Source organism: Rana temporaria, chromosome 13 (assembly GCF_905171775.1).
Source record: "Rana temporaria chromosome 13, aRanTem1.1, whole genome shotgun sequence".
NCBI lineage: Eukaryota > Metazoa > Chordata > Amphibia > Anura > Ranidae > Rana > Rana temporaria.
In genome coordinates this window covers 60,302,816-60,324,083 of record NC_053501.1, presented here as the reverse complement: position 1 = coordinate 60,324,083, position 21,268 = coordinate 60,302,816, and the positions used below count along the sequence as shown (strand labels likewise).

At 44.1% G+C, this 21,268-nt stretch overlaps 1 protein-coding gene across 2 annotated transcripts in view; it reads right to left on the bottom strand.

Annotated features, from left to right (window-relative positions):
• Positions 1-21,268, bottom strand: part of AQR (aquarius intron-binding spliceosomal factor) — a 144,289-nt gene that overhangs the window by 51,876 nt on the left and 71,145 nt on the right. For both annotated transcript variants that reach the window (XM_040332262.1, XM_040332263.1), the window contains exons 20-22: positions 11,576-11,817; positions 10,235-10,381; positions 9,691-9,760 (exon numbers count right to left, since the gene is read on the bottom strand). In XM_040332262.1, the coding sequence (XP_040188196.1) occupies positions 9,691-9,760; positions 10,235-10,381; positions 11,576-11,817 (459 nt within the window). The remainder of the gene's footprint in view (positions 1-9,690; positions 9,761-10,234; positions 10,382-11,575; positions 11,818-21,268) is intronic.

Genomic DNA, 21,268 nt, shown 5'->3' with positions numbered 1-21,268 from the left:
GAGTGTCGTTTTTTGTTAAAAAATCTTGCGAAGCGTGGGGGGGGGCCAACCGCGGGAGCCGCGAGTGTCTCAAAAAATGACACTCGCGACTCCTGCGGTTGGCCCCCCCCCCCCCGCGTCTCAAGATTTTAATCCCAAAATGACACTCGCGGCTCCCGGGGCGGGAGTCGTGAGTGACATTTAATGAAAAAAAATCTTGAGCAGGGGGGGGGGGGGCGCGGGAGCAGCAAGTGTAATTTATTAAAACAATTATTGAGTCTCAGAGGGGAGGGGGGTGTTACTGCGTGGTTAGGAGGGGAGGTGACTCAACAATCCCAGGAGTCTGTGCGGTGTAGGCAGAGGAAAACGACCGCGGATCAGGAAGAAGGCAGATTAGGAAGTCTGCCTAGCAACAACCGTTTTGAGGTATGTAAAAATGTATTTAATTTTTTTACTCCACTAATGAATTTTTTTTTGAAAGTGATGATGCAGAGTTTAATTTGAGGGTGGAGCTCCGCTTTAACATTGTCCCTTTCTTGTTTGGAGAGTTCCTTGGTCTTCATGGCAGTGTTTGGTTAGTGGTGCCTCTTGCAGCCTCTGGGGCCTTTCAAAAAGGTGTGCATATGTAATGACAGATCATGTGACACTTAGATTGCACACAGGTGGACATCATTTCACAAATTATGTGACTTCTGAATGTAATTGGTTGCGCCAGAGCTTTTTATGGGCTTCATAACAAAGGGGGTGAATACATACACACATGCCAATTATCCGTTTTTTATTTCTGGAAAAAAGAGATTTTTAATACAGCTTACCTGTAAAATCTTTTTCTTGGAGTACATCACGGGACACAGAGCGGCATTCATTACTATATGGGTTATATGGAGTACCTTCAGGTGATGGACACTGGCAATCTCAAACAGGAAATGCCCCTCCCTATATAACCCCCTCCCATAGGAGGAGTACCTCAGTTTTGTAGCAAGCAGTATGCCTCCCAAAATGGTCCTCAAAAGAGGGGTGGGAGCTCTGTGTCCCGTGATGTACTCCAAGAAAAAGATTTTACAGGTAAGCTGTATTAAAAATCTCTTTTTCTTTATCGTTACATCACGGGACACAGAGCGGCATTCATTACTATATGGGATGTCCCAAAGCAATGCTTACAATGAGGGGAGGGAGAACATCTCCAAGACAAAAGGATTTAATTTAGAGAAATACTCAAATCATAATAAATCCAACTTAGTTGAGAAAAATAATCTTAAATTTTAAATTTAACTCAAAAAAGAGGAGCCCCCGGAATCCGAGGGTCTCAAACTGCAGCCTGCAGCACTGCCTGCCCAAAGGCTGTATCAGAATTCCTTCTTACGTCCAACTGGTAGAATTTTGTAAACGTGTGGACAGAAGACCAGGTTGCCGCCTTGCAAACTTGAGCCATAGAGATCTGGTGGTGTGCTGCCCAGGAGGCGCCCATGGCCCTAGTAGAATGAGCCTTTAATGATACTGGAGGAGGCAACCCTTTCAAGCCGTAGGCCTGAGTGATTAATTGCTTAATCCACCTAGAAATGGTGGACTTTGCAGCTGCCTGCCCCTTCTTGGGCCCATCCGGTAATATGAACAGCACATCTGTTTTCCGGATCTTCTTTGTAGCTTTAAGATAGGCCTTCATGGCCCTGACGATATCCAAGGTATGCAGCAACCCTTCCTTTCTGGAAGTAGGTTTAGGGAAGAAGGATGGTAATACCAAATCCTGGTTCAAATGAAAACTGGATATAACCTTCGGTAGGAAGGAAGGATGAGGGCGGAGAACGACCCTGTCCTTATAAAAAATAAGATATGGTTCCTTACAGGATAAGGCCGCCAGTTCCGATACTCTTCTTGCGGAAACTATGGCGACCAAAAATACTAACTTCCTTGTCAGTAAAACCAAAGGAATTTCAGCCAACGGCTCAAACGGTTGTTTCTGTAAACTTGACAGAACAAGGTTTAAATCCCACGGGCAAAGCGGGGATTTAACTGGAGGTTTAATACGTAAGACCCCTTGAAGGAAGGTCTTAACCAGCGAGTGGGTGGCCAGCGGCCGCTGAAACCACACTGACAGAGCAGAAATCTGTCCTTTGATTGTGCTTAATGCCAATCCTTTATCCACTCCTAGCTGGAGAAAACTTAAAACTCTATCAATGGTGAATTTGCGAGGAAGCCTTAGCTTGGACTCACACCAGCCTACATAGGCCTTCCAGACCCTGTGATAAATCACCCTAGAGACCGGTTTCCTGGCTCTGATTAGGGTAGAGATTACTTTCTGAGACAGACCTCTACCCCCGAGAATCAGGGATTCAGCTTCCAGGCCGTCAAATTTAGATGCCGTAAGGCAGGGTGGAGGATCGGACCTTGCGATAGCAGGTCTGGCCGTAGAGGAAGAGTCCAAGGGTCTCCCACTACCATCTTCAGGATTAGTGAGTACCATGCCCTTCTGGGCCATGCTGGAGCTACCAGGATGACTGGTATGTGCTCCACCCTGATCCTGCGCAGCAGGCGGGGTAGTAACTGGAGCGGGGGAAACGCATAAAGAAGTTTGAACTGATGCCAAGGGCAAACCAGCGCATCGGTTCCGCAGGCCATCGGATCCCTTGAGCGGGACATAAACCTGTCTAGCTTCTTGTTGAGTCTCGATGCCATGACATCCACGTCCGGCACTCCCCATCTTTGGCAGAGTGCTTGAAAGATTTGTGGATGCAGAGACCATTCCCCCGGCCATAGAGTCTGGCGGCTTAAGAAGTCCGCCTGAAAGTTGTCCACTCCGGGAATGAATATTGCCGATATGCAGGGCACATGAGCCTCTGCCCATAGGAGAATCAAGCTCACCTCTCTCTGAGCGGCTTGACTCCTGGTTCCCCCTTGGTGATTTATGTATGCCACGGCCGTGGCATTGTCTGATTGAATTCTCACCGGGAACCCCTGCAATTTTGACGTCCAAGCCCTGAGGGCTAGTCGAGCAGCTCTGAGCTCCAAGATGTTGATGGGCAACTGCCCCTCTAGCTTTGCCCAAGTACCTTGGCGAGTGCAACCATCCAAAATTGCTCCCCAGCCTGTCAGGCTGGCGTCTGTGGTCACTATCTTCCAAGCCACTGGGCTGAAAGATCTCCCCTTCAGTAGGTTCTGAGGGTCTAACCACCAACACAGACTTTGTCGGACTCTTGATGAGAGCGGCAACGGGATATCCAAGGCCTGTGGCCTTCTGCTCCATGCTGACAGGATGGCTGCCTGCAGGATGCGAGTGTGACTCTGGGCGTATGGTACCGCCTCGAATGTGGCCACCATCTTGCCTAGTAACCTCATACATAGGTGAATAGTCGGTTCCTTTTTGCTTAGAACCAGTAGGATTAATTCCTTGATGGCTTTGACCTTCCTCAGAGGTAGAAACACTCTTTGTTGTTCTGTGTCTAATCCCATGCCGAGATATTCCAACTGCCTTGTGGGCAGGAAAGCTGACTTTTCTCGATTTAGGACCCAGCCGAACTTCTCGAGGTATTGGACCGTGAGGGCCACTGCTCGCTCCAAGCCGGGAGACGAGTGATCTATGACTAGGAGGTCGTCCAGGTATGCTAGGATCGTGACCCCTTGGATCCTTAGTTTGGCTAGGATTGGAGCTAGGACCTTCGTGAACACCCGGGGGGCCGTAGCCAACCCGAAGGGAAGCGCCACGAATTGGAAGTGACGCGAAGCCACCATGAAGCTAAGGTAGGCATCCTTTATGTCTATGGACGCCATGAAGTCGTCCTTTTGGAGTGTGGCAGCTGCTGACCGCACGGATTCCATCCGAAATGAGCGGATCTTTAGGTATGCATTTACCATCTTTAGGTCCAAAATTGGCCTGACATCTCCATTGGACTTCGGGATGATGAATAGGTTGGAGTAGAAACCTAGCCCCTGTTCCAGGACTGGTACCTCTACTATTACTTCCTGGGAAAGTAGATGATTTAATGCCGACATTAATGCGGCTCCTTTCTCCGGATCGTTTGGAATCCTCGACTCCTGGAAATGAGGAGGAGGAAACTTTAGGAAATCTAATTTGTAGCCCGTGGCCACGGAAGACCGTACCCACTCGTCGGGAATGCTGGCTTCCCAAACCTCTGAAAAGAGTCGCAGCCTTCCCCCCACCTTCGTGGGTGGGGGCGCCCCTTCATAAGGTTGGCTTGGGGGCTGGTTTTGCTGGTTTGCGAAACCACTGCTTTCTGCCTCTAGCAGCCTGTCCTTGAGACTTGCTGTTGAAGCCGAAGTTTGCTTTCGCAGGAGGCCGTCGATACTGTTTGGCATTAGAGGGCCCCTGCCCAGGGGAGTACTGTCGTTTAAATGCAGGCCCCTGAAACTTCTTCTTAGTTGGCAAGAGAGTACTTTTGCCATTTGAAATGGTCTGAATGTATTTATCTAGGTCTTCTACGAAGAGTCGTCCTCCATAGAAGGGAAACCCTACCAGGAGCTTCTTGCATGGGGGCTCGGCCTCCCAGCTCTTTAACCATAAGAGTCTTCTCATATGGATAAGGGATAACGATAAACGCGACGCTTGCTGGATAGAATCCTTAATTGCGTCTACCGTAAAACATATGGCCCTAGGGACATCCGAAAATTCTTCTGCCTGCTGGGCAGGAATAAGTTTAAGCATCTGCTTAATTTGATCCGATAATGCTTGAGCAACCCCAATCGCAGCCACAGCTGGCTGTACTACTGCCCCTGCAGTAGTGAAGGAGTTCTTAAGTAGTGCTTCCAAGCGTTTATCAACTGGATCCTTGAATACCTGTATGTTTTCTACAGGGCATGTTAACGACTTGTTAACACATGAGATGGCTGCGTCCACTGCAGGAGTAGCCCATTTCTTGGAAAATTTATCTTCCATAGGATATAGGGCAGAGAATCTTTTAGGTGGTAAGAAGATTTTATCTGGCTTGTTCCAATCTTGGAACAAAACTCCCTCTAATAGAGGGTGGATCGGAAACACTGCATTGCTTTGAGGCGCCCTCAGTGAGCCCAAAGCTGAAACCGTCGATACCTGGAGATCTGGTACTGGCAAGTTAAATGCATTATGGACCAAGTCCGTTAAGGCTTGAATCCACCAGCCCTCCCCTTGGGAGACTGCTCCAGACTCCTCTGTATCCGGATCTTCGATCCCTGAACCTACTTGGTCCTTTTTGTTTTTGTTTCAAATCCAGGAAAGAAAAAGCATTCCGTCCCCCTGAGTAGTATTGCAAGAAAAACTATGAGATGGAAAGAAACAGCCTATTTCTAGGCTTGAAAACAGTCTTCTGAAGACTGCAATATTCTTTTTGGCCACTGTGTGTCCTCGGCGCCCCGTGCTGCCGCTCTGGTCTTTCCTCCCCAGTTCCAATGTATCGAATGAGCTGTTTGGAACGAAAAGGAAGGGCCGCCCCTTCCTTAAACCACTGACCCGCCCTTCCCCCCTCAGCTAAACGGCGCGAATTGCGCCTATAACACGTGAACGCGCGCGCGCCCGCCGATGGGGGGGGGGGTTGGGGGGAAGGGAGCCTCTCTGCTCCAGCTGGAACCACGAGGAGGTCAGCGTTTTGCCTGCTTTGCAGGCTCTGAGGAGGAAGACTGATGGAGCATCGCCTGGAGGCTTGCAGGTAAGCATAGCTCTCTCACACACACACATACACTTTATATTACACAGGCCCCACTCAATGCTTTTCCAACACTACAAGGGAGGTCACTTCTTATGGGGAAAAAATACACATAGAGCCATCCTATCTTTAAGATATGTGACTAGTTTGCCAGATGCAGCGCATAACTTTAGGCATGTCCCCTGTGACCCCCCGGAAAAAACCTGCTAAGAACCAAGTTCCGCAAGTTTTCCCCTCACTTACCTGCTCCATGCCGCAGGACTTTGCCAAGCAAGAGGCCCAATCTTCCCCCATCTCCGTGGGGATGTCTAGACCTTCAGGCCCTGGGTTCCTATGAAGGATCCACTGTCCTGGGCCCATATAGCACTCTGGCAACAGAAAACATTAGGCACCCAAAGGTTTCTAAGTTCTGGGCCCAGGGTCCAGCTCTCTAAAAGGAAAGCATTATGGGCTATACCCCAAGGGTTTGGGGTCCGGTTACTGACCACTTTAGCGCTGAGGCCTTTGGACAGAACCGGTTAGCTCACCTAATCCCAAGGATGCGGAGGCAAGCTAAACCATGACCAACACCTAAGACACTGGCGTAAAAACTGAGGTACTCCTCCTATGGGAGGGGGTTATATAGGGAGGGGCATTTCCTGTTTGAGATTGCCAGTGTCCATCACCTGAAGGTACTCCATATAACCCATATAGTAATGAATGCCGCTCTGTGTCCCGTGATGTAACGATAAAGAAATATTTTTTTTTTCTAATTTTACTTCACCACTATTGTGTTCTGATCATCATATATAATTCAGATTAATAAAACATTGAACTAAAATGCTGTAATGTAACAAAATAGGTAAAAAGCCAAGGGGGTGAATACTTTTGCAAGAAACTGTACCTGCTAATTATCAGAACATCCAGACACCAACCGGAACCAACATGTTTAAAGCAAAATATTACAATGCAGAATATCATGACTATGGTTTTCAAATGTGGGTTGATCTCTAATCTGCCGAATGGCTCTCTATGCAACCACTGTTTACTATTTCCCAACATAAATTACATATTCTCTACACAAATTTCCTTTCTTGGTGCAATTCTCTATGATTGCATGTGTTCCTTTGCTATCTCACCACACATCTCATGTATGAAAGTTGTTGTTAGATTTATACATAACCAGCACAGAATATGGCATATAGCACATGTTATATCTCCCTCTACTGGAAAGATATGCAACTGCATCCTGTGAAACACTTGAATGTGGTGTGGCAGGAAGCAGAGATGTGCATGTTGCTCGTGCACCTGTGTTTACAAGTCAGTGAAAGGAAACAGACTCAGCAGCAGGAGGTAATAGCCCCGTGTGAAAGAGAACAGAGCATGGTAGAATCCCATACACTGTCTTCATACAGTAATGATGTAAATACAAATGGCTTTACATTGTCTCAGGGTTCTAACTAGAGAAAGAGAAAGTCCTCAGCACAGCAGATCATGCATTCGATCATATACAGTACATGACCCCAATCCCATACTCATCGCCCTTCTCACTGTTGCTATAAAACATCTTCACACACACACAGCAGTTATCTTGCTTCATTATACATTATAGAAAATTATTATAAAGTAGATTCTTCCACATTCTGAGCTCTAGAAAAGGTGTGTTCATGTGTCCATCATACAGATTGTATACTTTGCAGGCAGTCTGCCATTTGCTTTGTGATTTCTAGAATACAAATGATAGGTCCTGGCAACTATACACCGTTTCCAACATTAAAATTAAAAACAAAAAAAAGGCACAAGTTCACACTAGGGGGTCCTCCCTGCTTTGATCATATCTGGACTTCTTGTGTGGTTTAAAGAGACACAATCACCAAATCAGCCCACTTGCATACATGAAATGCACTCAATGTTACCACTGATGTAGTCATTATTCTTTTATCAGTAACGACCCTCAAGTTTTTTTTGCAGTATCTCAACTTTTTGTAGTGGGCCCTGTACTGACCCTGACATCACCAAAGGTGACTGGTTGCTGCTTGTGAAGCTACCAGCTCTGAAGGTTGTATGGGGTAGAATGCCTGCATGTTATTATCGATAGCAGTGCGTGTAGATGTTCAGCACAGACAGAGAAAACTCACTTCTCCAAGATCACTTAGACCCCTTTCACAGTGGGGCTGCGTTAGCGCTAAAGTGCTGCTCATTTTAGTGGTGCTTCTAACCCCAAAAACGTGGACAAAAAAACTCCCGTGTTGCAGCGCTTCAGAAGTGATTTTCAGGCGCTGCTCATTCATTCCAATGGGCAGAGCATTTTGGGAGCGCTAAATACAGCGTTTCCAAACCCCCGCAAAGATGCCGCTCGCAGGACTTCTCAGAACGTCCCGCAAGCACACCGCCCCAGTGTGAAAAGTCACACTTGAATAGGAGGCGGTTTTCAGGCACTTAACAGAGGCTATTTCCAGCACTAAAGCACCTGAAAACAGCCCCAGTGTGAAAGGGGTCCAACAGAGTGCTGGAGGCTTCACAGGCAGTAGACAGACACCCTGACAGGCCAGAAAGGGGGAGGGGAGAAGCAAGCAGTGCAGGCTGTACAGAAGTGCTACAGGACTAGTACTGACAAAAGGCACAATGATTTGCTATAGCAAGGGTAGCATCAGAAAGTGCTTATTGATTCCTCCTGTATTGAATTGTATTGTTACTGTACTGTCTGGTCTCATGTTGTAAAGCGCTGTGCAAACTGTTGGCGCTTTATAAATACCACATTTTATATGTGTGAACGACATACAAGTGTTTCTTGATGTCAATATATCTTTAAGGACCACGGGGCATTGAGGCATTATGCAGCCAAACTGTTTATAATTTATTCACGGTTAAACAAATATACCGTATTTATCGGCGTATAACACGCACAGGGGTATAACACGCACCCTAACTTTAAGAGGGAAGTTTCAGGGAAAACCCTTTCCAAAGCCCCCTGCGTATAACACGCAGGCACAGTTTACCCTCTATTTTCAGGGTATTATACGCCAATAAATACAGTAAGTGTATGAGTGTCCCAGTTTAGGTGCCAACATGAAGTACAGTAGGGCCACACAGAGGTACATTGACTATATTTGCCAGTATACCTTTATTTTTAGTTAATGGTCAGGTTCTCTATGTTGGCTAGCTAGATTAGGCGCTAAATATTTTTTTTTGTACTGACCATTTACTGTAAATTACTCACCACCATGTACCTCTTCTCTTCTAGTTATATCGCCTTGAGGCGATTCAGTTCGCATTTGTAGCGCTATACAAGTTTTCCACTCACTCATAACCCAACTTGAGTCTGTCAATTTCCTGTCCATCACTGTGCCAATCAGTTGCAGCTGGTGTTTTGTTTTGGGGGGGTGGGTCCCTGTCTGCCGGTCAGTCCGGCACTTACCCCATATAGGTGGTGGGTTGTGGCTCTGGTGTCCTCCTCTTCCAGCACAGCGGCTTTTGCCATGCGTCTCCTTTCTGCTCCTCCTAGGCACTAGGATAGGATTGGCTGACATTTTGGCCAATCGGGAAACGGTTCTCATGATGCACTTCCTGATTGGTGGGGAGGATATTTAGCATGAAAATAGCGAATATTCATTTGCTATTTTTACACAGCTGGGTGGGATTGGGGCGCAGTACTCACTGTGCCCATGCGCACCTAATGGACAGGCCGCCACTGGTGCCAATAGGTGACCAAATTCACATCTGCAGTATATGAATGCCTCTGTAGGGAGCATGGTAACACACTGTAGGTACTGTGAGCTCAAGTTTCAAGCTTTTGGTCACTGCATAGTAAGACCAATGGTCTAAAGCAATTAAAATTTTTCGAAAAAGCCTATACAATTTTAAAGTTATTGTACAAATATGTAATTTTTATCAGTGGAAGTGCCATCAACATTCCAGTTTCTCTAGGGATACGCTGAGGGTGCACCAATCCAACAGCTAGCATCAGTGGATGTCTTAAATTGATGCTTACGTTGGCTAATTTTGTAGAAGCAAATACAACACTGTCAGTGCACCTTCATACACATTTATGTTGGTATATTCATACACTGAAACTCATTAGTTATGATGCGATTCTTCTTACCATGGTCAGGCCGGGTTGCATTCCTGCACGAATAGCTTCTGTTTGTGTTGCAGTGAACTGGATGGTATTCCTAAAAACAATACAAGTTACAGTTTGTGTCATTAAAACTTAACATCATAGGCTTTTTAGGGGTGCAAAGTAATATTAGTAGATGACATTTTGCACAGTTAAATGTCTTTTGAAATGTATGTATTCTCAAGCTAAGTTAGCCAATAATTCATCAATTAGGAAAGCAGCTCATGAGAACTCATCTGTGTTTGTAGTACAGTACAGACTTATCTTCTTTACATAATAAGGGTAGAAATAAGAAATAGCAAATGATTTGACCTGAGCTTACTCTATAGGCTGGTTAGCAAGAAGTCTTTTTACTCTCTAGACTAGTCAGAGAATTCCATCTATACTGGGATTGTGTTCTAACTAATTGGGTCCTCACACAGCAAGGCATTGCTAAAGATGGCCTCTTAGAATTTCTAGAATAGCATCTAAAGTTTCTTCCTGTAACTGCTGCAGTAACAATTGTATATATTGTCAGTTGAATAACTACCGTTTGGGTTGGTTGTAGGGGTATGGGCCACGGTTAGGGATGACATGAGGTTCCACAATTAATGTGGGCGTCTCTTCTTCTGCAGATTCTTCATCACTGCTTTCTTTTCTTTTCTTTCCTTTTCCACCACACACAGGAAATGTAATCCTAGCAAAAAAAAAAAGTGATTGAATTGAACTAAAGATTAGAAAAACAGTCACAAAAATCTATAAATAAAACTAATCATTCCGTTTCAAACTTGCACGGGGAACCGTCATATGGCAAATCAAAAGTTTAAATCTGCCAGATTGTCAGGCATGGGTCATATAACCACTTCCCGACCGCCTCATGTAGATATACATCAGCAGAATGGCACGGACAGGCACATCAACGTACCTGTACGTCCCTGCCTAGACGTGGGTCGGGGGTCCGATCAGGACCCCCCCCCGCTACATGCGGTGGTCGGATCCCCTCGGGGAGCGATCCGGGACGACGGCGCGGCTATTCGTTTATAGCCACTCCGTCGCGATCGCTCCCCGGAGCTGAAGAACGGGGAGAGCCGTATGTAAACACGGCTTCCCCGTGCTTCACTGTGGCGGCGTATCGATCGAGTGATCCCTTATATAAGGGAGACTCGATCGATCACATCAGTCCTACAGCCACACCCCCTACAGTTGTAAACACGCACTAGGTGAAACATAACTCTTTCAGCGCCCCCTGTGGTTAACTCCCAAACTGCAACTGTCATTTTCACAATAAACAATGCAATTTAAATGCATTTTTTGCTGTGAAAATGACAATGGTCCCAAAAATGTGTCAAAATTGTCCGAAGTTTCCGCCATAATGTCGCAGTCACGAAAAAAATCGCTGATCGCCGCCATTAGTAGTAAAAAAAAAAAATTTATAAAAATGCAATAAAACTATCCCCTATTTTGTAAACGCTATAAATTTTGCGCAAACCAATCGATAAACGCTTATTGCGATTTTTTTTACCAAAAATAGGTAAACGAATACGTATCGGCCTAAACTGAGGAAAAAAACGTTTTTTAGATATGTTTTTGGGGGATATTTTTTATAGCAAAAAATATTGCATTTTTTTCAAAATTGTCGCTCTATTTTTGTTTATAGCGCAAAAAATAAAAAAAACGCAGAAGTGATCAAATACCACCAAAAGAACGCTCTATTTGTGGGGGGAAAAGGACGCCAATTTTGTTTGGGAGCCACGTCGCACGACCGCGCAATTGTCTGTTAAAGCGACGCAGTGCCGAATTGTAAAAACCCCTTGGGTCATTTAGCTGCATATTGGTCCGGTCCTTAAGTGGTTAAAGAAAGCTCACAGTTTGTTCAGAGCTCAAAAAGTACCTGAAAGGGGCTTTGTGCAAAGATGGATCTTCCACAGTCACCTTCACCTGGTGCCCAGGGAAACAAGCCTTCAGATGGTCCAGGCTCAAAAAAGTGTCATTAAAATCCAGTGTTGGAATCTGATTGGGCATCTTTGAGTATTGTGCACTTCCTGGATCTCCATATCCTAAGATAATGTCATGCAACCAATCAGGCACTACACAATCTGTATTCATCAGTTTTCGGATTGTCTCCAATACTGCCTGCAAAACACGTTTTTAAAACATTAAAAGGCCAGCAATAAGAACTGACAAGAGAATAAAATGTAAAACAATAAAAAAAATAAAACGGTCAAATGCAGGCCTCATGCAATCACAAAAATGAGGCCCATTTTAAGTCTATGCCAACTACCCTGTAAAAGAAAAATGTCTATACTTGCCCCAGTCAGTGATCTCTCCTCTTCACTGATGCTAGCTGTTGGACTGGAGCGCCCTCAGCATAGGCAAGTTACATAATCAGGTTGAAAAAAAGACAAAGTCCATCCAGTTCAGCCATAAAAATAAAATAAAAAATATCATACAATCCTGTATACCCAATTCTATACCCACAGTTGATCCAGAGGAAGGCGAAAAACCCCAGAAGAGCATGATCCAATTTCCTACAGAACGGGTAAAAATTCCTTCCTGATCCCCCGAGGGGCAATCTTTCTTTTCACAGGGTAGTTAGAACGGGCTTAGAATGGGGGTGGGAGCAGGTTTAAAGTGGTTGTAAACTCCATACATTAAATGGGAATAAAGCACATCCTTCTAAAGAGTATACTTGTCTCAATTAAGATCATTAAGTGTAATTTCTGTCTCCTGCTTCGTTTCTCTGCTATTAGCATGAATCACTTCGGACAAGTTTTCCTGACACCAAGAGAGCAAATGGTGACAGGGAAGGGATCTTCAACTGATTGACAGTGGAGTGGGTGTGTCTCTTTCCTTCAATCAGCTCTCTCCTTATTGAGCTCTGCCGTGTGAAATTTCAGCTCCCTGCACCCGTTTTCTAAACTCTGAGACAGTCTTATAAATTCTGGACTTTGAATGGCTGTAGAGGAAAAAAGACTGTAGATAAACAGGTACAAGTTATATAGGATTTATTTCCTCTGAGTATCACCTGAGGCAAATCACTACACTGGGTATATGAGAGGGTTTACATCCACTTTCAAGCAGAGTTCTGGAAATGGAACTTCAGCTGATCCAATCTGGTCTAATTCAGGTATTTGAGCCCATTTCCTCTTTTGCCACAGAATCCATGGTGAACTACACCATGTCCCACCCCTCTTCCATTTACCCCGCTGTCTTCAGGGAGACACACAGGTCCCAGAAGACAGCAGGGACCATTCAGAATGCAAAGCCCGACTCGCACACGAGCAGGTCTTCACTTCCCGATTCCCTTACTGAAGGTGTTGGTGCCTCCACCCGGGAGCCAAGGGACGGGTCGGCTTCGGGTGAGGACATTGCGGATGCCCTGGACAGGCAAATGTCCTTATTTTAAAAGTCAGCAGCTACAGTATTTGTAGCTGCGGACTTATTTATTTTTTGCAGGCAGAACTACGCTTTAAAGTGGAGTTCCACCCATAAATATAACATTACATCAGTAGTTTTTTTTAAAAATGTCATTAGTCCTTTAAGAATTTTTTTATTTTTTTTTTAGATGCCTTCAAAGTGTTGTTGCTAGGCAGAATAGTTAATCTTCCCACTTCCTGCACCTAGGTGCTTAAGCTTCCTAACCTACACCGCACAGACTCCTGGGAATGTAGTGGGTGTAACTTTCCAGGAGTCTGTGCACTCCCCAGTCTCGAAGAATCATGTGACTTAGGTTTCAGCACCTGTACTGCCCATTACACTGCTTGTGCAGCACTGAGCATGTGCGAGATCTGCAAGGCTGAAATCCAGGAAGTCATACAGTCTGGCTTCATGATGCCCACACTTAAGATGGCCCCAGTCAATTTCTATTTTATAAAGTGTCTAAATGCTGTAACAACCTAACAAAACGGACCTTAGTTTACAGACTAACTTTACTAGAATACATTAAGCTTGTGTATTACAGGGGTATTTATATTTAAAAAGTGAAATTGTGGCCGGAACTCCGCTTTAAGTGTAGTTGGTGTTTAACAGTAGAACTTTTTAACATTTATTTAGCTTACAGCCAAATAAGATTCCTCTAATTTTCTGCCCATTCTGTAGATGCAACAAGAGCATTTCTTTCCCTAGGCACTTTCAATCAAGAGACGCAGAATGACCAATCATATCTGTGTTTGGGGGCTTTGCTAAGCAATCTATTTTGTTATATTACTAAATTTGGAATAGCAGCATTAATGTAATTAGAAAAAGTGTAGAATTATCTTGTATTGAGGTTAACAGACAACAGTAGGGAAGCAAATGCAAAAAAAATAAAAGAAACTCTCCCAAAGCCTTATGCCACGTACACACGATCGGTTCATCTGATGAAAACGGGCCGATGGATTTTTTCTTTAGATATCCGATGAAGCGGACTTTCATCAGTCTTGCCTACACACCATCAGTTAAAAATCTGATCGTGTCAGAACGCGGTGACGTAAAACACAACGACGTGCTGAGAAAAATGAAGTTCAATGCTTCCGAGCATGCGTCGACTTGATTCTGAGCATGCGTGGACCTGCCCAAAGACGATCGTTTTTTTCTATAGGTTTTTTATCCATCAGATAATTTTAAAACAGAGTCTAAGTTTTTTCAAGGATGGGGAAAAAAAATGATGGGGCCCACACAAGATCGGTTCGTCTGATGAAAACGGTCCATCGGATCGTTTTCATCAGACGAACCGATCGTGTGTAGAGGGCATTACACAGCTATCTCTTCCATACAGCAGACATGAGAATCTGATTGAAGGTTTATCCAAGCTGTATAGTAATAGGGGCAATAACAAATGAAGCACAAATGGAAAAGCGCACCAGAGACTGCCTGTAAAATGTTATTACATATAAAGATTTATAAACCTAACCCTCAGTAAAGAGTGTTTGACAGAAGTATAAATGTCATCTTTAATAAAAAAACACCAGGCCAAATAAAAGGGAGACAGAAGCGTGGCACCGCTAAATGCCTCATTGCTGGTAAATACTTTGTACTGATGGTAATGGAATTGTCCTATATCTTTTATATGCTTAAATAAAAAATTTACAAAACACTGTCTGCTGTGCTAGGCTGTTTTTTAAAGCAGAAGTAAAAGTCAAGAATGCAACTTGTCCTCATCTAAAGCATATAAACAAGTACTTCTTGTTGTTGGTATTCACATCCACCAAAAATATTCGTATTATTTTTCCCAGTGATGTTACCAGCACATGCGCATTTTATAACACATTCGCAGCATCCTCAGAGTGCCATGATGTGCCGGGTGCCTATGCTGGAATGATATCATCTAACTCACTCTCACAAGTCTGTCTACTTCCTGAAACAAAAATTCTCCTGCGCTCTGGTGTTTCGCTCAACACGGTTAGTGTAGTAAATAAAATTATTAAATAAATTATGAAAACTTTTTTTTTCTTTACTACGGTTACCAGTCAGTGTCTGACACAGCAACACTAGTTATATGATGACCCTGTACTGCACAGGATACAGTATGTAATAAAAAAATAAAAAATTGTAGAAAAAAAAAAAGAATTAAATTGTGACAAAAAATTAAAAAAACTTTAAGAAAACTTGCAATTGCCTCTTTCTAGATACCTTGGACAAAAAGGGGTCAGTTGGGGGATACTTGTAATGTCATTTTCAAGAGAATTTTTTTTTTTTTTCGCCAAGAAATGTGATAGGCCCGACACACACACACACACACACACACACACACACACATATATACACATATATATATATATATATATATATATATATATATATATATATATATATATATATATATATATACATACACATACACATACACACACACACACACACTTGTGTTATTTTCATCAAAGAAATGTAGCCGAATACATTTTTGCCTAAGTTCATAAAGAAAGATTATTTGCAAAATGTTATAACAAAGACATTTTCTCCCCCCCCCCCGTCTTTTTTTGTTTATTAAACAAAAAGTAAAAAACCCAGTGGTGAATAAATACCACCAAAAGAGCACTCTATTTGTGTGGGAAGAAAATGATAAAAATGTCATATGGGTACAGTGTTGCATGACAGCGCTGGAAGCTGAAAACTGGCCTGGGCAGGAAGGGACTGGGACACCTTATGGGACTCGGTGTAACGGATACTAAAAATTGGGCACATAGCAGGATGTATGCATCTATAACCAGGCAGAAGTTAAGGTTTATAGAACTGGTTTGTGTCACAGTAATGGAGAACATGGTCTCTATGCTGCTGTATGAGACATGTCACAACAGTCTAGAAGGAGCAGTCTGTGTTGTAACAAACAGTTGAGAGTTGCACAAACAGGAAAATCGTTACAATCATATTCATGGTTGATGTGAAGTCACAGAACTATGGAGCATTGCAACCATAGTAACCCCCATGCATGGAAGAATGGATCACATAAGGAGAGGGCAGCAGTGACAGCGATTTGATCCCTCAGAAAGGAAAGGCATTCAATGAGAATGTAAGAAATCACAATCAAAAGAGTAGAAACACAAATCACTAAGAACAAAACACAATTACAATTAACTGTTCATGTTTTAAATATAGGATGTCAGGGACAAGATTGTAGACCTACACAAGGCAGGAATTGGCTACAAGACCAAATCGCCAAGCAGCTTTGTGGGAGGGTGACAACAGTTGGTGTGATTTTTCCCAAATGGAATAAAACAAAAATAACTGTCAATCTCCCTCGCCCTGGGGCTCCATGCAAGATCTCACCTCCTGGAGTTTCAATGATCATAAGAATGATGAGGAATAAGCCCAGAACTACACGGGAGAATCCATGATCTAAAGGCAGCTGGGACCATAGTCACCAAGAAAACAATTGGTAACACACTACAACGTGAAGGAATGAAATCCTGCAGGGCCCGCAAAGTCCCCCTGCTTAACCACTTAAGCCCCGGACCAATATGCTGCTAAATGCCCAAAGGCGTTTTTACAATTCGCCACTGCGTCGCTTTAACAGACAATTGCGCTGTTGTGCGACGTGGCTCCCAAACAAAATTGGCGTCCTTTTTTCCCCGCAAATAGAGCTTTCTTTTGGTGGTATTTGATCACCTTTGCGGTTTTTATTTTTTGCGCTATAAACAAAAATAGAGCGACAATTTTGAAAAAAATTCAATTTTTTTTACTTTTTGCTGTAATAAATATCCCCCAAAAACATATATGATTTTTTTTCCTCAGTTTAGGCCGATACGTATTCTTCTACCTATTTTTGGTAAAAAAAAAAAAAAAATCGCAATAAGCGTTTATCGATTGGTTTGCGCAAAATTTATAGCGTTTACAAAATAGGGGATATTTTTATTGCATTTTTATTAATTTTTTTTTTTTTTACTACTAATGGTGGCGATCAGCGATTTTTTTCGTGACTGCGACATTATGGCGGACACTTCGGACAATTTTGACACATTTTTGGGACCATTGTCATTTTCACAGCAAAGAATGCATTTAAATTGCATTCTTTATTGTGAAAATGACAGTTGCAGTTTGGGAGTTAACCACAGGGGGCACTGAACGTGTTAGGCTTCACCTAGTGTGTGTTTACAACAGTAGGGGGGTGTCGCTGTAGGACTGACATCATCGATTGTGTCTCCCCTATAAAGGGGATGACACGATCGATGCGCCGCCACAGTGAAGCCGTGTTTACATACGGCTCTCCCCGTTCTTCAGCTCCGGGGAGCGACCGCGACTATAAACGAATAGCCGCGCCGTCGTCCCGGATCGCTCCCCGAGGGAATCCACCACCCGCTAGAAGGCAAGGACGTATACATACGCCCTTCTGCCTGTCCGTGCCATTTTGCGGACGTAAATAGTTGTGCGGCGGGCATGAAGTGGTTAAGAAAGCACATGTACAGGCCCGTCTAAAGTTTGCTAATGAACATCTGAATGATTCCGAGGAAAACTGGGTAAAAGTGTTGGACAGATAAGACCAAAATTTGGCTCTATGGTATCAACTCAACTTGCCGTGTTTGGAGGAGGAAAAACATGGAGGTGGAAACATTATGCTTTGGGGGTGTTTTTCTGCCAAGGACAACTTCACTGCATTAAAGGGATGATGGACAGGGCCACATACCATCAAATCTTGGGTGAGAACCTCCTTCCCTCAGCCAGGACATTGAAAATTGGTCATGGATGGGTATTTCCGCATGACAATGACCCAAAACACAGGTTCTGGAGTGGCCACGCCAGTGTCCAGACCTTAATCCCATAGAAAATATGTGGAGGGAGCAGAAGGTTCGAGTTACAAAACATCAGCCTCAAAACCTTAATCACTTGGAGAGGATCTGCAAAGAGCAGTGGGACAAAATCCCTCCTGAGATGTGTGCAAACCTGGTGGCCAACTACAAGAAACGTCTGACCTCTGATTGCCAACAAGGGTTTTGCCATCAAGTACTGAGTCATGTTTTGCAAAGGGGTCAAATACGTATTTCACCCATTAAAATGCAAATCAATGTATAACTTTTTTGAAATGTTCTTTTCTGGATTTTTTGTTATTATGTCGCTCACTGTTGAAATAAACCTACCATTAAAATTATACACGGTTCATTTTGTTGTCAGTGGGCACTGGGCAAACGTACAAAATCAGCAGGGGATCAAATATTTTCCCCTCACTGTAAGTTTGTAGCCTGGACCTAATTTATACCGGACATCTTCCTAGAGCTGAAAGGCACACACTTTTCCCTTCATATAAATATGACTAGTAAGTCCAAGAAAGCGTGTACGTCCTTCTGTTCCTTTCAGTCAGAACGCTCTGAAGATCCCATTCTCTGCCCATATAAAACTAATCAGCTCCCCCTTTAATTTGCAGTAGGAATTACAAAAAAAGATCTGTCTGGTTGCCGTGAGCAATTCAGGAATTTGTAGTACAAGGAATACATGTCAGGGGCTTGGTAACCTGTGGGAAGAACGGATGATATCTGCCCCTTATATTACAACATATCAGCTTCAACCAACTGTCACGTCAGATTTGTATCCAAGAATCAACATGTCTTACCGTTATCAAGCCCAGGAGGACAGAAATTGTGAGAGAAGGAGCAGCCGTCTCCTCTCACATCACTCTTATTAAGATGATGACTGTCAGAGGGAACGTTACCACTATAAGCAAGTGTTACTTTGCCTGGCAATACATTTAAGGCACACTGGCCTCAAACAATTTCCTTGGCCATACACAATCCAGGGAATGGAATTGTTTGCAGAACCCAGGCCCGTGTTCTCCGTCCTCTCCGATGTGTAAAAAACTACATTGTAGTCTGGGCCATTTTGTTACATTTCTACCAAGATCCCTGAATTTTCGTAACTGTTTTCCCAAGTAATCAATTGTATTTTTAAAATAAAGTGATTATTAATAAGTTTTAGATATGACTTAATTGTAGAAACACCTTTAACCCATCAGAATGACTTCTTGGGGGTATACATATCACTGGTTGAAAATCAGTGCCCTACATACTTAGGGCCAGATTCAGAGACATTTACGTTACTTCCGCGGCGGCGTAATGTATCCTATTTACGTTACTTCCGCAGCGGCGTAACGTATCCCATTTACGTTACACCGCCGCAGGTTTACCGCGCAAGTGCCTGATTCACAAAGCTCTTACCTGTAAACTTGCGGCGGTGTAACGTAAATCCGCTCGGCGCAAGCCCGCCTAATTCAAATGGGGCGGGCACCATTTAAATTAGGCGCGTTCCCGCGCCGAACGTTCTGCGCATGCTCCGTGTTAAAATTTCCCGACGTGCTTTGCGTGAAATTACGGCGCCCCGACGTTTTTTTTGAACGGCGACGTGCGTTACAGCGTTTCGTATTCCAGGACATCTTACGCAAAAAAAAAAACGAAATTCGACGCGGGAACGACAGCCATACTTTAACATGGCTGATCTAAAGATCAGCCACGTTAAAGCAGGTGTAACTTTGCGACGGGAAAAACAGACTAGCGACGACGTACGAGATTGCGACGAACGCGCGGATCTTCTGGGATCGCCGTAACTAGTCATTTGCATATTCTACGCCGACCGCAATGGAATCGCCACCTAGCGGCCGTTCTAGAATTGCATCCTAAGATCCGACGGTGTAAGTCCATTACACCTGTCGGATCTTAGGGCTATCTATGCGTAACTGATTCTATGAATCAGCCGCATAGTTAGGACGGCCGGATCACAGAGATACGACGGCGTATCAGGAGATACACCGTCGTATCTCTTCTGTGAATCTGGCCCTTAGGTTTTAGTGGCACGACATTCATTTTGAAAATTGTATAGCATTTCAGAAGCTCTCAATGAAGGCCCACCTCCCTCCACCCCTCTTCATACGCCCCTCCCCCACTAACTGATCATGTTACCTTCAGTGAAATCAATCAACTGACTTATGTTAGTGAAGGAGGGAGTAGGGCACCATTGGGAGCTTCTGAAGTGTATAGCAAGCTTAGGCCTGTAGCTATTAGGCCCCTTTCACATTGGGGCGGTTTGCAGGCACTATTGCGCTAAAAATAGCACCTGCAAACCAACCTGAAACAACGGCTGCTGTTTCTCCAGTGTGAAACACTGGAGCCGTGTGCTAGCAGCACTGCTCCAAAAGTCCTGCAAGCCGCATCTTTGGAGAGGTGAAGGAGCGGTGCGTTTACCACTCCTTCCCATTCTTCCCGGCGGTATTAACCCTTTTCGGCTGCTAGTGAGCGAATACATCCGCAATTCCGACAGTAAAGCGCCCCTAAAAATGGCAGCGCTTTACCGCCACCGCACCTCCTGCCCTAGTGTGAAAGGGCCTTAGGCTCACAGCACAGACACTGCTTCCAATGTGACACCTGAGCAGGTGCGCGGCCTCAAATGCATATAGGTAAACATGGCCTTCTGCTGGTGTACGTTTATGCCCTGTGTGAGCGAGACCCTTAACCCCCTTAGCGGTATCCCCGAGCGTGACTCGGGGTTGTTTTTCTATGCAAGGATCGGTATCCCAGAGTCACGCTCGGGGTAGATGTGCAGAGCGTGCAGCGGCACGGCTTACCTTTCGCAGCATCCACAGACAAGTTACTTACCTTGTCCCTGCGATGCATCCCCGTTGTGTGAGCAAGCGGGTCCTCGCTCGATTCACAGTGTCCCCGTGTGCCGCCGATCTCCGTTCCCTGCGACGTTACGACGCACAGGGCCGGAGAACGGCGCCAAATTCAAAAAAGTAAACAAACACATTACATACAGTATACTGTAATCTTATAGATTACAGTACTGTATGTAAAAAATACACACCCCCCTTGTCCCTAGTGGTCTGCCCAGTGTCCTGCATGTCATTTTATATAATAAAAACGTTTTTCTCCCTGCAAACTGTAGATTGTCCATAGCAACCAAAAGTGTCCCTTTATGTCAAAAATGGTTTTAGAGCAGCTAGAAAACAGCGATAATAAATTATAATCACTTGCAGAATTGTGCGATAGCGATTTGTGGGGAAATTCGTCATAAAAAAATAAAAGTAATGACAGCGACAATTCTGCAACTGAGCAAATTTCAGTGATTTTGAGTTGATTACATTATTGAATAATTTTTATTATAATTATATTATTTGTTATAATTATTT